This window comes from Asterias rubens, chromosome 5, assembly GCF_902459465.1.
Source record: "Asterias rubens chromosome 5, eAstRub1.3, whole genome shotgun sequence".
Classification (NCBI taxonomy): Eukaryota; Metazoa; Echinodermata; class Asteroidea; order Forcipulatida; family Asteriidae; genus Asterias; species Asterias rubens.
This window is the reverse complement of record NC_047066.1, coordinates 18367862-18384858: the sequence shown is the minus strand read 5'-3', so window position 1 is coordinate 18384858 and position 16997 is coordinate 18367862. Positions and strand designations below refer to the sequence as shown.

The window sequence follows — 16997 nt, the reverse complement described above, 5'->3', positions numbered from 1 at the left end:
ATTGAACCACTGCCGGGTGCAGAGTCCATTCGGTTGGAAGAACCTTCCCCCGAGACAGAGCATCCGCCATGATATTCAGCTTTCCGGCTAAGTGGACCGCCGTAAGATTGATCTGTCTCGCCTGGCACCAAAGCAGAAGCTCCCATGTGTGCATGCACAACTGCGGGGAATGCGTTCCGCCCTGGCGGTTTATGTAAGAGACAACCGTTGAGTTGTCCGATTTTATGAGGACCACTTCCCCTGTCACTATTCTGACAAATGTTTCAGTGCCCGAAAAACTGCGAGCAGTTCTAGGACATTGATGTGGTATTGACTGTCCGCCTGGGACCAAGAGCCCGCTACCGATTCCATTCCAATGTGTGCCCCCCAACCTGTGTTGGAGGCATCGGTCACCAGAGTTAAGGTAGGTCGCGGTCGTGGGAAAATCAGTCCCACCATGATGTTTGTTCGCCGCGACCACCAGTCCAGGTGGGGGCAAATCATATTTGGGATTGGCACTGGCCACTGGATATGGTGAATACATGGTCGGTAGTATGCAAGTAGATGCAACTGTATCGGGCGCATCCGCAATCTGCACCATGGGAGTACGTCCACCATGCTTGCCATTAGGCCCAATAGCCGAAGCCATGCCACTGCTGGGGCCACACTGGCAGTTCTGAACAGAGTGATGCAGTCCAAAAGATTGTGGACTCGATCCTCGGTAGGAAAAGCTAGTCCTCGCTGGAGGTCCAGTTTTGCTCCTAAGAAAACTGGGTGCCTTGTCGGATTTGGCTGCGATTTTTCGATGTTGATCAGAAAACCTAACTCCGAAATGATGTTTGCAGTTAGTTTGAGTGCCCAGCTTGTTTCCTCCTTTGTCTCCCCAACAATGAGCCAATCGTCCAGGTAAACAAAAATCTGTACCTGACGTCGCCGGAGGATTCCTGCTACGACTTTCACCAGCCGTGTAAACACCCTCGGGGCAGTGGAAAGGCCGAACGGTAGTGTCAGAAATTCGTAAGTCCTTTGGTCGTAACGAAACCGTAGGAACGCTCGATGTTCGGCCCACATCGGAACATGTAGATAGGCATCCTTTAGATCGATCAACACTGCCCAGGTTGGAATGGGTAATGCATCCAAAACTGTCCGCAGCGACTCCATCCGAAACCGTTTTGGTCGGACATATTTGTTTAATGGCCGAAGGTTTAAAATCGGTCGCCATTCTCCTGTGTTTTTCTTTGGAGCTAGAAAAAAGGTTGAGAAAAACCCTCGATTCGCATCCTCTGTTTGCACTCTGCATATGGCTTGTTTTTGCAAGAGGGCGGATATCTCCGACTCCAGAGCATGACGCTTGGTTCGGTCGGTTGGAATCGGTGTTGTTCTCGGTAGGTATGCAGACGGGGGAGTACTTGTAAACTCTATTTTGTAGCCGGAAGCTACCTTTTTTTGTACCCACCCGTCGTTGCACAAAAGGGCCCAAGTCTTTGCGAAATAAATGAGTCGACCCCCCACGGGCCCTGGAAAGGGGGTCGTGGGAAGGGGGGAGTCACCGGCGCCAAGCACCACCCCGGTAACCTCCGCGCGAAGCTTTGGAGCGGGGGGTGAAGCCGGCTCTACCTCGTGAACGCGACCCAAAAGCCTGACTCTGTACAACAGTTGTAGTGGGCTTGAAAGCAGAGCCCGATGGATTTGGAGCAAACGGCTTCAACGGTTTACGGGGGAACGTCTTGCCCTTAGTAGCTCCACTGTTGCCTCTTGCCGGACGAGAGCTGCCTCCTTGACTTGATTGTTTATTGAGGTTAATCTTGTCTGTGGCTTTAATTCGCTTCGCCTCGGCTTGCATGACCTCCTGGAATTTTCCTCCAAATAAATCGGAACTCAGCCGGGGGAGAGATTCCAGGTTGGACCTCAATCCATCGGAGGGAACAAAAATCGTATCCAAAACGTTTGTCCTCCGTGCATTGATTGTCATCAAGGACACCCGCATAAACTGGTCCATACACAGCCGTAGCCCGTCGTCAAGGCAACGAAAAGCTGTCTCGGTTGCCTCTGGTGATACAGGTGAATCTGCTTCACAAGAACACACCAAATATTCGGAAAGGAGTTGTAAAAAACATGCCACCCGAATTCCTGCCCGTGAAGCCGTATCAATTTTTATTAATGACTCCTCAAACACATTTTTTTCCTTGGACGGAAAAGGTGACTTCAAAGTACTTCGACCGCCCGAATCCGCCGTGATTTTATCACGCACTGTAGCGGGCATGGGCGGCACTGATAAAAAATTATCAAAGTCTGCCTGAGGTACTCTGAACGGGCGAGTTTCCCGGCGCACGAACGGACGTATCTTTTTCACTTCCGAAAGTGCGTTCATACGATCGGCACACAGCCGATCAATTGGAAGAACCGGAAAAAATTCCTTTGGTTCGACCGGCGCGGTACGACGCTTAAACGATTGTCTAGCGCCGTCTACCGGGTCTGGTTCTTCATTGGAAGGTATGTGCAACACCCGTACCATATCTTTCATGACCATACGCAATCGCTGGTCGGTTGTGGATTGGTAGGATGATTCATCACCCGATGAATCATCCTCCCGCCCTGGGGGTCGTTCCCGGTTATCCCGTCGCTGTGTCAGGGGAACAGTTTCCTCATTTCCCGAGGATTGTTCGGTGTCTGGGACCGCTACCGCTGCTGAAACACGGCGTGGATCCCTATCTGACACACTGCCCGGGTCGGAAAAACTATCCGAGACGGTGATTGACATTACGTCCTCCGTCCTCGGTAAAACCTGCCTTGGCTCCGGTGGAGCCACCGGTTGAGCCGGCGCTGTCGGCTTGGGTATTAGTGACGTGATACTGGCCGTCAGTTCACGGAACCCTTGTAATAGAAGGGCCGATGTGGGGTCTTCCCGCTTACTATGATGCCGGCGATGACCCCGTGGCGATCGGGAAGATGAGGATGATGAACTGGAACTAGTATATCTTCGGCGTCTTTTACGCCGGTGGCGTTCCTCACCATCGGACTTATCCCGGCTCCGATGCTGTCCGTGGCTCGGGGCCGGGGCCACATAAACACCCGCCAATGTCTTTGGCCGGGCACCGGTGTTTCCGGGTACCGTTCCGGTCTTACCGGAGTCTGTTCCGGTTTCACCGGGGCTAACGTGGCCTGTCGCTACCTGCACCGCAGGCACAGCTTTGGCCCGGGAAGTACCCTTTTTCTTCCCCTGCTTACGTTTGGAAGCGATCACGGGCTGCCCGGCTGGGGGCGCCGTGTCGGATCCATCACTCAAAACGGCCTGGGACATTTCCCCCGATTGAGTGATCTTGCTTGGACTCTCGGCGCCAGTGACTATACTAAATTCCGGAGGCCTCACAGGCACGGATTTAGTAGTATGGCCCGATGCTTTACCGGTGGCCAGAGACCCTTTAGGCATGACCCCGGAAAGCGGCGATCGTCCTGCCGATGTCGTCTTTTTGGCTCTGGACACAGCTCCGGAAGATGCACTGGCTGCCGATTCACCCGAGGGAGACCGGGAACGAACCCATGCCGCTACGGCCTCCCAATCTGCTGATCCCCAGTCCTTGCAAACCGAGCACGGCACCTGCCGATTACACGGTCTACAACGGGGGCACAAGGCATGTAAATCTTGCTCGGGACGGGGCTTAATACGTCGGCAAGAAGAACATGGAACAAAATTTTTGGGCGTCACCCCACGCTTGCTTTTGCGTGAGTCCGCCATCCTAATAACTGAAAATGTAACGTGAAATCTTTTAACAATTCAAAAATAAAGCACTGACACAACTCGTGTAATTTTAATTACCAAAAACAGAAAACGAGTGTACTCTGTACAGTAAGTAAACGTCTTTACAATATAAAACGTAAGAAGCACAGTATAATCACTAAAGGAAAAACTCACAACTTCCTCCGAAAATACCAAAAATCACTTAAGGATCCGTCCGTAACAAAAACACGTCTGTCTTCGCTGAACGCTAGAGAAAAGAGGACGAGTTGGCCGTGGGCAGGGGCGGACGATGGAGGGCGCCCTATTGTGGTATAAAATTCTAGCGTGGAAGCCTAAGGCTAAGAGAAATATGCAAATTGTAGGTTTAACAGGTAAGGGAGTCCCCTGAAGTGGACTGTCTCTTCTACAACTTTTACTTGGAGTTTGAAGACTGATGATGTCAAATTTAATTAATCGCGATTATATCGAATATCGCGATATATTGTCGGCAATATATCGTGAATAAAATAAATCGATATCGCCCAAGCTTACATACGGGTTGGTGCGCCACAAAAATTCGCTTGGCATTTGTATTAGAAGGAAGTTTGAACTGGGCTTTACAATCACAAGGTTGTGGGTTCGAATCCTACCAGGCTAACAGCTGATGTCACAATAACTATGTATTGGCAATGTGTTTTTTAATTAAAATTTCCTGATTTTTGCAATTCATAATCACTGACGTTAAACAAGTGTTTGTATGTGAAAAGTTGGCTGTTGCCAGCTTGGTGTTTATATCCCTTTGTGGGAGTTTGCCGAGTTCCCTTGAAGGGAAAATCCAAAACAAACAAACAAATAAACAAACAAACAAACAAAAAAATAAACAAACAAACAAACAAACAAACAAACAAACAAAAAAACACACAAACTAGATCCTGTGTTCAGATGCAACATTTTTAAGGACACAAGATCTCATTGAACAACTTTGAATGATTTTGGGTTGAACAAAAACAAATTGACTACAGAGGGATTTGACCCAACGACCTCCGGATTAAGGTGCCGGCGCTCTACCAACTGACCTATCTAGCCCTATGTTGGTGGTCTCCCTATTTTGTCAAAATTTCCAGGGTGCCAGACACAAGTCACAAAACTTTTAGCTGATGTTCAGCCAAGAATAAATAAATTTTAATAAAAGGGATATCATGGAGGGCGCTCTACTCTAACGATGTCGTTTGCGTAAGGTCTTTTGGTAGAAACTTAAACTTACAGATTTCACAGCGCGATCCAGAGTAGCCAGTATTCTCGCAGTTACACCGGCCAGAGTCGCACACTCCATTATTCAGGCAATTCACGCTTGCACAAGGATTTGGTGCTGTTTAACAGAAAAGGATACATACAAATTAATAACACTTTCAATTATTTTTTTTCAATTATCAACCCACAAAATTTATAAACGCTAAGATATGACCAAGAAAAACACTTCATTAAGAAATGAAAAGAAGAAATGAAACTTGATAAAAATCCTCCTGTTAATGCAAGTTCTCCCCAGGTTTTTATTTTTGTTTTGGCCAAATCTTTGGAGCTTTGATAAAAAAGGCTGAATTGAAACAAGGTGTTCAGAATGTTTTCTACTAATACTTGGTGTTTATCTTAAATTAAAATGCCTTAATGTGAATTCTGGAGACTTATAAATGGTTTTATCTTGATGGTTTTTGTGAAACTAGTAATTAAAAGAATAACAACTATTTTAATTTTGTTGTTTATGTGTATTGGCCGAAATCTGCGAGCATCTGCAGGCAATTCTTTGTTCAGTTTTATTGCCACTAAATGTTAAGAGTGTTAACGTAACGTAGTGCTTATTATCAAAACAAAACTTGACCCGTTTCAATCCTAAATGTCAAAGTTCAACTTACGTATTTGGCAGTTTATCCCGGAGTAGCCATTGGATGTACAGGAACACTCATAGGTTATGATACGATTGATGCAAACACCCTCATTTATGCAAGGGTTCGAATCACATGGATTAGGTGCTGAAACAAAGAAAATACCTCAAAGTAAATTTCTCGATGTTCATTCTGACTTCCTAGAAACTATCTTAACGTTGCGTGAATCACCCATTAAAGCCATTGGACACTTTCGGTAAACAGTATCGTCCAAGGCCCACACTTGTGTATCACAACTTCTATATAAAGTAACAAACCTGTGAAAATTTAGGCTCAATCGGTCATCGGAGTCGGGAGAAAATAACGGGAAAACCCACCCTTGTTTCCGCACGTTTCCTCGTGTCATGACATATTATGTTCAAAATAAATTTGTAACTCTGGCTATCGTGAATTGATATCGTTTTAATGTTTCTCAAAAAGTAAAGTATTTCATGGAATAATATTTCAAGAGAAGTCTTTCACCATTACCTTCTGTAAACCCTGTAAGTTATTTGTAAATCTGTGAACTTTTTTTTTTTTTCTGTAACGAAAGTTTATAATGGTTTTAAATGAGACCCAAGTTTGCCAATGACAACTCAGGTTGGTATTCATTGGTTTGGGAATGATCAGTTTATTTTTTTGGTTTGCAGTAACACCATGTGTTTATCTATGTGCTAAGTAGATTAAGTTTTTTTGAGAATTTGTCTTGCTATATATACTAGTGCATATATTTTTCAGACTTCTCTACTGGTGCAGAGTAGAAGTTCGGAATTTACGAGACATCTCTACTACCGCAGAGTAGATTTTCAGAATTCGGGCAGTTCTGAAAAGAAATGTCCTGCTTTTGAACTACTATCTTGAGGTATAAAAACATGTGGTAAAGCGTGTCACTGCCTATGAGATTCCCAAGTTCTTGTTTATAATGTGAAGTATTGGGAAAAAGTGTTATCCTGACAGCAACTTTGAATCCTAAAAATCTACCATTTATCTTAAGAAATCTAATAAGAAACAGTGGGACTTTCTCTCTGCTAGCTTTCTAGCTTTTCCTTTATTTGACACCATCAAGTAGGCCTGGGCCCAATTTCGTAGGGCTGCTTAGCGGCCGATTTTGTGCTTACTGTGCGATTTCCAATTCATAGCGCTGCTAACGATAAGCACACGAAAAGGCATGCTAACCTTCCGGTGCTTACCACACAAAAATAAATGATGTCACAACGCAAATCCACGGTAAACGCACAATATGGCCGCCGCATTTTTCTGCTAACCTGTGAAATACGCTTGCACCTTCGCAAATTTTTCTGCTACAGTAAGCACGAAAATGTGCTTACTGCAAATCCACGGTAAACGCCAGTATGGCCGCCCAAATGTGCTTAACGCAAATCCACGGTAAACGCACAATATGGCCGCCGCATTTTTCTGCTAACCTGTGAAATACGCTTGCACCTTCGCAAATTTTTCTGCTACAGTAAGCACGAAAATGTGCTTACTGCAAATCCACGGTAAACGCCAGTATGGCCGCCCAAATGTGCTTAACGCAAATCCACGGTAAACGCACAATATGGCCGCCCAATTTTTCTGCTAAACTGTGAAATACGCTTGCACCTTCGCCAATTTTTATCCTAAAGTAAGCACGAAAGTGTGCTTACCGTTAAGCAGCGCTATGAATTTTGGCCCAGTAGGTCGGATCACTTGCCTTGGTGAAGTGGGTTCCAGGATGAATATTTAGTTTACAACAACTTTACTGAACAGCTGACAAGAGTCACAGTGAAATCTAGTGTTTAAAATTCAGAGATTTTGGCGAGTGGTAAATTCACACGATGGTACCTACCGGTTTCACAGTTGAGTCCCGTGTAGAGGGTGTTGCTGCAGTTACAGAAATAAGAGGTGCCCAAGCTGTTGCATGCTCCACCATTGAGGCAAGGTACGTTCAAGCATGGATCAGGGGCTGTTAACAAACAAAGAGATGTACATGAAAAACAGACTCTCAATCCAACTCTCAATTCTCAAGTCTCTCAGTTTATCACAAGAAAGCTCCATTAAAGAAATTCTGAGTTTGGCCACTAAAACTCTGTCTCTAGTTTTAAAACTGCTAACAAATTAATAATTTGGCCGATTAGACGTTCTTGTTTAAGCCTATGAAATAGTTAAAGCACAAGTGTCGTGACTGATTTGAGCCCAATTTCATAGAGCTGCTAAGCACAAACAATTGCTTAGCATGAAATTTCTTCCATGATAAAAACAGGATTACCAACCAATTTCCATTTGTTGCATATTGCTTGTTTCTGTTATTCAGTCATTGTTTGCTTATCCTGAAAATCATGTGAAAATTTGGTTGGTAATCCTGTTTTTATCAAGGCAAAAATTTCATCCAGAGCAAACTCTTGTGCTTAGCAGCGCAATGAAATTGGGCCCGGTCCAGGCTTCGAACCCACTCTCTATAAATTACAGAACTTGAGTACACCACCCTAGACCGCTCAGCCATGACACCCTGTTTTTGTTTATGTTTTTTTTTTAATGCAAGTCGCCAGACACACAAGGCCTGAAGGCCACTTCAAGGTGTGGGCTACAATTATTTTATTCCAGAGGCAGTTGCCACCTACTCCTAGGGCTGAAACAGGGTTACCCCCTTTACAGTCCATACGGATGTAGGCTTGGGTATCATCAATTCGAAGCCTGGCCGCTAGAGCAGAAAGCACTTCCTCCCCAATTTTATGTAGCAAGTGTCACGACCGGGATTCGAACCCACACTCTGCTGATCAAACACCAGAGCCTGAATCCGGTGCTCTGAACTGCTCGGCCACGACACCCTGTTCCTTCAAGTAATAAACATGTACCCCCTCTCCCTAAAACAAGAAAACAACCGCATACTAAACTCACGTATATTACAGATGAGGCCAGAGAAGCCGTTCACACAGTTACAACTGAAGCTAGTGATTGCGTTCCGGCAGACGCCATTCACACAAGGATTGGAAGAGCACGGATCCGGAACTGAAGTAAACAACAACAAAACATGAAAATAACAGTCAACAAAATACATCCCTATTTTTAAAGGCATTGGACACCGTTGGTAATTGTTAAAGACCAGTATTCTCACTTGGTGAGCCCCAACATCAGCACAAAAAACCCAAACCAGTGACAATTTTTACTCAAATAGTCATCGAAGTTGCGAGAAAACAATGAAAGAAAAAAAAACCTTGTTGCACAAATAATGGTTGCAAATGCCTGAGAAAGGCTTCAAGCCTTTTCTATATAAAACAATTTCGGCTTCTCCTTACCAAAAAAGTTTTCATGTTGGTACATAGTTTTCATGTTGGTATATAGATTGAGTAATTACTTTATGTGTCCAGCCGTCGATTTCACCAAACTGTTTCTAACTTAGGATTAATCTTAGGACATACATGTAGGACTAGTCCCTGCCTTGCACTGTAACATGTAAACGTTAAGATTAATCCTAAGCTAGGACTAGTAAAGCATCTTAACTCGAAAAAAGGATTAATCCTAGCGTTTCGTGAAATCGGCTGCAGTACCTTTAACCCAGGGTAAAGTTTAACTTAATAATAATAATAATAATAATAATAATAAGACTTGTAATCACACGTATCCACCCTGAGTAATAAATACTTGGATTCTAGGAAACTTTGCACTTACTGATGTAGATTTCACTAAGATTAAAGGAAACTTTGCACTTACTGATGTAGATTTCACTTAGATTAAAGGAAACTTTGCACTTACTGATGTAGATTTCACTAAGATTAAAGGAAACTTTGCACTTACTGATGTAGATTTCACTTAGATTAAAGGAAACTTTGCACTTACTGATGTAGATTTCACTTAGATTAAAGGAATCTTTGCACTTACTGATGTAGATTTCACTTAGATTCTAGGAAACTTTACACTTACTGATGTAGATTTCACTTAGATTAAAGGAAACTTTGCACTTATTGATGTAGATTTCACTTAGATTAAAGGAAACTTTGCACTTACTGATGTAGATTTCACTAAGATTAAAGGAAACTTTGCACTTACTGATGTAGATTTCACTAAGATTAAAGGAAACTTTGCACTTATTGATGTAGATTTCACTAAGATTAAAGGAAACTTTGCACTTACTGATGTAGATTTCACTAAGATTATAGCAAACTTTGCACTTACTGATGTAGATTTCACTAAGATTAAAGGAAACTTTGCACTTACTGATGTAGATTTCACTTAGATTCTAGGAAACTTTGCACTTACTGATGTAGATTTCACTAAGATTAAAGGAAACTTTGCACTTACTGATGTAGATTTCACTTAGATTATAGCAAACTTTGCACTTACTGATGTAGATTTCACTAAGATTAAAGGAAACTTTGCACTTACTGATGTAGATTTCACTAAGATTAAAGGAAACTTTGCACTTACTGATGTAGATTTCACTAAGATTAAAGGAAACTTTGCACTTACTGATGTAGATTTCACTAAGATTAAAGGAAACTTTACACTTACTGATGTAGATTTCACTTAGATTATAGCAAACTTTGCACTTACTGATGTAGATTTCACTAAGATTAAAGGAAACTTTGCACTTATTGATGTAGATTTGTTTAGATTAAATGGAAACTTTGCACTTACTGATGTAGATTTCACTAAGATTAAAGGAAACTTTGCACTTACTGATGTAGATTTCACTTAGATTAAAGGAAACTTTGCACTTACTGATGTAGATTTCACTAAGATTAAAGGAAACTTTGCACTTACTGATGTAGATTTCACTAAGATTCTAGGAAACTTTGCACTTACTGATGTAGATTTGTTTAAATTAAATGGAAACTTTGCACTTACTGATGTAGATTTCACTAAGATTAAAGGAAACTTTGCACTTACTGATGTAGATTTCACTAAGATTAAAGGAAACGTTGCACTTACTGATGTAGATTTCACTTGGATTCTAGGAAACTTTGCACTTACTGATGTAGATTTCACTAAGATTAAAGGAAACTTTGCACTTACTGATGTAGATTTCACTAAGATTCTAGGAAACTTTGCACTTACTGATGTAGATTTCACTTAGATTAAAGGAAACTTTGCACTTACTGATGTAGATTTCACTTAGATTAAAGGAAACTCTGCACTTACTGATGTAGATTTCACTTAGATTAAAGGAAACTTTGCACTTACTGATGTAGATTTCACTAAGATTATAGCAAACTTTGCACTTACTGATGTAGATTTCACTAAGATTAAAGGAAACTTTGCACTTACTGATGTAGATTTCACTAAGATTATAGCAAACTTTGCACTTACTGATGTAGATTTCACTAAGATTAAAGGAAATTTTGCACTTACTGATGTAGATTTCACTTACATTATAGCAAACTTTGCACTTACTGATGTAGATTTCACTTAGATTAAAGGAAACTTTGCACTTACTGTGAAATCTACATCAGTAAGTGCAAAGTTTCCTTTAGATTTCATTAAGATTATAGCAAACTTTGCACTTACTGATGTAGATTTCACTAAGATTAAAGGAAACTTTGCACTTACTGATGTAGATTTCACTAAGATTAAAGGAAACTTTGCACTTACTGATGTAGATTTCACTTAGATTATAGCAAATTTTGCACTTACTGATGTAGATTTCACTAAGATTAAAGGAAACTTTGCACTTACTGATGTAGATTTCACAGCGGAACCCGGTGTAGTCCGGTGGGCATGCACATTGTGCTTCATTGCCATTAACGACAGTACAGGTTCCTTGAGATAAACATGGGTTGGGGTTGCATGGCATAGCTGTATGAGAGTAAAGACAACACGACAACGATACATCAAATCCGATATTACAATAATAATAATAATAATAATACATACCCGGAAGGGCGTCTCAAATCGCTTTCAACATTATTAAACCTGGTCACTGGGCCTTAAATCATTCCTTAAACCATCTCAGCTCCCTGGGGTGTATACAGCCTGTGCAACAAATATGCGCTACTCGGCTAAACCAATCACAAGAACCATCTCTGCCCTCACAAAAAACCCATTTACACCTGGGTGGAGAGAAGCAATTATAGTTAAGTGTCTTGCTCAGGGACACTAGTGTCACGACCGGGATTCGAACCCTCACTCTGCTGAACAGAAGCAAACAGAAGTTACAGTACTCGCTGCTAACACATAAAATTCAAAACTGCCTCTAGCCACCGCGCTAGCCCTATATAGGACTCTTCCTCTGTACACAGATACAGAGTCCTAACTATTAACCCCGTTTCTGGGGGGGAAACTTTTCAAAGCTTCATAACTCAAATCTTACCTGCAACAAGTTACTAATTTCAACAGATTCACATTCCATGGCGTCATACATTTTTCTGCGGTGGGTTTTGGTCATCATATATTCTTCACAAATCCGTAATTTTCGTGAAATAATGCAGCTCCCAACGTTAACAAATTCCTGTTTTGATCGTTTTCTCACAGTGTTGTCTGCTGCCGTGCGTACACACGGCAGACTGTGAGAGTACGAACACAAATGGGAATTCCTTAATGTTGGGAGCTGCATTATTTCATGAAAATGACGAATTTGTGAAGAATATATGACGATCAGAACCCACCGCAGCAAAATAGATGCTGCCATGGAATGTGAATCTGTTGAAATTAGTGATTTCTTGCAGGTAAGATTTTAGTTATGAAGCTTTGAAAATTTTCCGCCCCAGAAATGGACCCTGATATCCAGGACATCACTGTAGTACAATACAAAAGTGTAAGGCCACCAGTGCTAGCCACCGGGCTAGCTCGGTGGCTAGTGGTGAGACATCTGCTCTAGCAATGCAAAGGTTGTGGGATCGAATCGCATGCCAGCTATTTGCTCGTTTGATCCAAAGCAAGACTCACCTGGTGCGGTGTAGATATCACAGTAGATACCAGAGTAATATAGCTGACATGTACACAGGAAGGATCCCTGCTGAGGGGTTGTGCATAACCCTCCGTTCCGGCATGGATTGTTTACACACAGGTCTGGGGGGAAAAAAACCATGAAGTTTGATTAAATGACAGTGTACAGTATAGACGATGTGACCTATGTTTACATTCAAACCGCCCTCTGTTGAAAAAAAACACTGTATACGTCATGTTTCGCCGGGCAAAAAGACGCGTAGTCATGGTGAGATTGCATACACTTTCTAGCTGGCTGCCAAAACACAAAGGTTTTGCCCGGCGGTATGCAAGCGAATCATGTTATGATTTCCGTGTGACGTCAGAGGTCACATCGTCTTTAGACTGGGCCCAATTTCATAGTGCTGCTTAGCGGCATGGTAAGCAAACTTTTGTGCTTACTGCATCAGAAACTTTGCTAAAGGTGCAAGTGTATTTCACAGGTTAGCAGAAATTAGGCGGCCATATTGCGCGTTCACCATGGGTTTGCATTGTGTGGTCATTTATTTTGCGCAGTAAGCACCGGAAAGTTAATCAGCACCGGAAGGTAAGCCTGCCTTTTCATGTGCTTACCGTAAACAGCGCTATGATATGAAAATCACACAGTAAGCACGAAATCGGCAGCTAACAATAATAACAAAGACATTTGTAAAGCGCCTAATGCAAAAAGCCTTGAAGCTCATAAGGAGAACAATAAAATATACAGTTGGGAGAAAGATACAAATTATAAATAAGAAGAGTACAAATAAGAACCTTCAAACAATGGGAGACTTTTTGAAAGCTCTGCCACTAGAGGGCAGCAGACCTACCAGGTAAGGGTGCACAACTCCTATAGCAAACAATGGTAAATGCTAAAAATTCAAAAATACTAAAACAATATTTAGAAGTCTCTCAGCCTCTTGAAAGTTAAATCAGATACATTGTCATACAACTTAACTTCAGATTTCTTCTCAATTTTTGGTAGGTCAGCATTTTGGAATTTTTGCTAATTACCCTAGAAGAAACACTCCCAAAAACTCATGCACTCCGCTTGTTATCCTTGGGGAACTCGTGTCCAGTACGTCCTGTTCCAGAACAGTTTGGTTTATGCTGGCAATGTGTTATGAAAAACAAAATACAGTTTGACTAAATCTAAAATACAAAATCAAAAACACGCAAAACACAAGGTACTTGCTGTCAGTGACCGTCACTCAATGCTTTTCCTATTCCTAAGTTGTTGACATTACCTGGTGAAGAGCGCCCTCTCTTGGTGATTGGCAGATAGTCTAAAGTTTCCCATTGATTTTTACCAGAGACTTAAAACATTGTAAAGAACTAGCCTGGCGAATATGAACAAAAAGACGTCCAACATGCCCAAAGAAACGATGCGGCAAGCAATTTATAATGGTATGACATTTTGGCCAGTAACATGTGTAAAATAAGCAAGAAGTTGTTTAGCTTGATCAGATTTTGTGCTTAAAGGAACACGTTGCCTCGGATCGGACGAGTTGGTCTTTGAAAAGCGTTTGTAACCGTTTGTTATGAAATGCATATGGGTAGAAAGATGTTTTAAAAGTAGAAAACAATGATCCACACACATTTGCCTCGAAATTGCGTGGATTTCCTTTAACTTTGCGAACTAACACGGTCAGCCATTTACGGGAGTCAAAAATTTGACTCCCATAAATGGCCAACTGTGTTTGTCGACGAAGTAAAAGGAAAACCACGCATATTCGAGTGATACTTGTGTGGATCATTATATTATACTTTTAAAATATCTAAAACGGTTACAATGCTTTTCAAAGACCAAATCGACCGCTCCAAGGCAACGTACGTGTTTCTTTAAGGCAGTTCTATAAAATTGACCCTTGGTGTTAATGCAAATCGAATTAATACGTTATCATTATTATATAAAATTATTATAACATTGCATACCCAAGATTTCACAGTTGACTCCACTCGTACCGGTTCCACAAGTGCAAGTGTAACTTCCTTGATTGTCAGTGCACATGCCACCATTCTGGCACGGAGTGGAAAAACAAGAATCTGTTTGGGACGAAACAAACGCGTGTTAACTTGTAAAACTAACAGGATTGTTAAAGAAGCCAATGTTACAGGAAAGAGCATTATACAATGTACTTCAACGACCAACTGACCAAATTTTCACAGGTTTGTTTTTTATGCATATGTCATGTATGTTGGGATACACCAAGTGAGAAGACTGGTCTTTTACAATTACCAAGAGTGTCCAGTGCCTTCAAGACTGGCCTCTTCTTCAATGGCGCTTTTATGTACCGGGGGTAATGCTCTTGGTTATGCCATTTTGAGAATGGCTTTAATCTCCTGCTGTCGATTTCACCAAACTCTTCCTAACTTAGCGTTAATCTTAGGACTTAGAATGAGCTAAGTTCATATCCGAAGACATTAAGATGCATAGAACCCATCCGTATTTCGGACGAGTTACTAGTCCTAACTCAAAATAATCCTAGCATTTTGTGAGATAGGCTGATGGACACCTTTGGTTAATGTCAAAGACCAGAATTCTCATTTGTGCATCCCAGCTCACATGTATGCATAAAATAACAAATCTGTGAAAATTTTTACTCTTGGTCAACTAGGGAGCCGTTTCTCACAATGGTTTTATCCTATCAACAGCTCTCCATTGCCCATTACAAAATTTTTTTCACAGTTTTAACAAACAGTTTAAATCAGAGGTACATGTAAGTAGGTTAACTTATTGTACAAAATGTTAGAACTTGTGCAAAGTAGAGTCTGTGATTAGACATTGATGTCAACGTGCGGATGTTACAAAAGATTTTTCTGAATTCTCTTGGATTTTAAAATGTAGAGGTTATATAGAAACATAACAGAATTGGTTTTTGCTAACAAAACAAATGAAAATATTTGCACTATTGCACGAATGAAAAACATTCATTATTTGTTTTATATAACATCCAAGTAGATCTTTGTCATTTTGATTGGAGGATACAACTTTCAAAACAAACAAAGCGTAGGCCTGCAATTTTTAATGGTGAAATTACACCCGTTTCTCTTTGGGTCGGCCTGTTGGATTCAACAGTCAAAATGTGCGTTCTGTTCAGTTATTTTGAGACACGCGGAAGCCGAATGGTAGTAATTTTACTAATATGCCTTGCAGTAACACTGCTGCGTTACCAAAGACACGCGCACACAGTGATGTTTTTACTCAGCTTTTTCGTTCCATCCGAAAAGTACTACTGCACGCTGCAGCGTGCAATAGTACTTTTCGGATGGAACAAAAAAGCACGGTGAGTGACTCAGCGTGCGCTGGTACTTTTATTTGCTATCACGTGACGGACAATCCAACAAGCAAATGGCAAGGATCTGCTTGGGTGTTATATAAAAGCTGAGAATTGCTTACAAATATAAGCTATGAAAGAAAAATTATTGTTAATTTGTTTTACCTGCTGAGGTCTCACAATTGTTACCATTGAAACCAGAGGTACACGAACAGAAATAGCCCTCACTATCGGCACCAGTGAAGCAAGTACCACCGTTGAGACAAGGATTAGAATTACATGGGTTGTCTACAAACACCGACCAAGAGGGGGAGGAGGGTAGGAAACAACACAATGGATCAAAATAATATGGCATGCAGGAAAAGTTACAAAGTAAAAAACAGAACATCTTGGAAGTTATTAAGGCCTGGTCCCACTGCAGCGATTACGAAAACGATAACGATCGTGACGCAAAGAAAGCGCATTCTATTGGTCCAATTTATCCACTCAGTATACGCACACGCTCATTCAACCAATGGAATGCGTTCTCTTTACGTCGTTATCGTTATCAATGTATATTTGGTTTGCGGTAACACCATTTGTGTATCTACTTGCCAGTTGTTCTTAGAGAACTGTCTTGCTTTATTCTACTGCCGCGGAGTAGATAATCGGAGGTTCGGGAGACTTCTCAGTTCTGAAAAGAACTGTCCTGCTTTTTAACTATTACCAGGGCGGATGGTATAGAAAATAGACTGGATTACTACTTTAGCTTATAGGATCGTAATTAACTGTACTGCCGCGGAGTCAGTTCTGAATTGGTCTCAACGTTTCGACTAGCTTGCTCTAGTCATCATCAGGACAGTTCTTTTCAGAACTGAGAAGTCTCCCGAACCTCCGATTATCTACTCCGCGGCAGTAGAATAAAGCAAGACAGTTCTCTAAGAACAACTCTACCTGGCATGTAGATACACACATGGTGTTACCGCAAACCAAATATACATTGATACCTCACCATGCAATGCCTCAAACCCTAGTTATCGTTACCGTTATCGCTGCAGTGGGACCGGGCCTTTAGTCATGCGATACAAGTGCATTCGTTTGCATGAAGTAATCCCCATATTTATACACTCAGTCAATATAAGTGACTTTTACTGAACATTTCTGTGAATGTATTGTTTTGTATTCTGGTCGGCTGAAACACGGTCACAGTGGTCTAATGAGGTAAATATTTTTGATATTACACCT

The 16997-nt window shown here is 41.6% G+C and overlaps 1 protein-coding gene across 8 annotated transcripts in view; it reads right to left on the bottom strand.

Annotated features, from left to right (window-relative positions):
* Window positions 1-16997, bottom strand: part of LOC117290362 (neurogenic locus notch homolog protein 1-like) — an 89365-nt gene that overhangs the window by 26366 nt on the left and 46002 nt on the right. For all 8 annotated transcript variants that reach the window (XM_033771713.1, XM_033771715.1, XM_033771714.1 and 5 more), the window contains 8 exons: window positions 15939-16061; window positions 14431-14541; window positions 12478-12600; window positions 11269-11388; window positions 8494-8604; window positions 7445-7561; window positions 5608-5724; window positions 4962-5066 (listed from right to left, as the gene is read on the bottom strand). In XM_033771713.1, the coding sequence (XP_033627604.1) occupies window positions 4962-5066; window positions 5608-5724; window positions 7445-7561; window positions 8494-8604; window positions 11269-11388; window positions 12478-12600; window positions 14431-14541; window positions 15939-16061 (927 nt within the window). The remainder of the gene's footprint in view (window positions 1-4961; window positions 5067-5607; window positions 5725-7444; window positions 7562-8493; window positions 8605-11268; window positions 11389-12477; window positions 12601-14430; window positions 14542-15938; window positions 16062-16997) is intronic.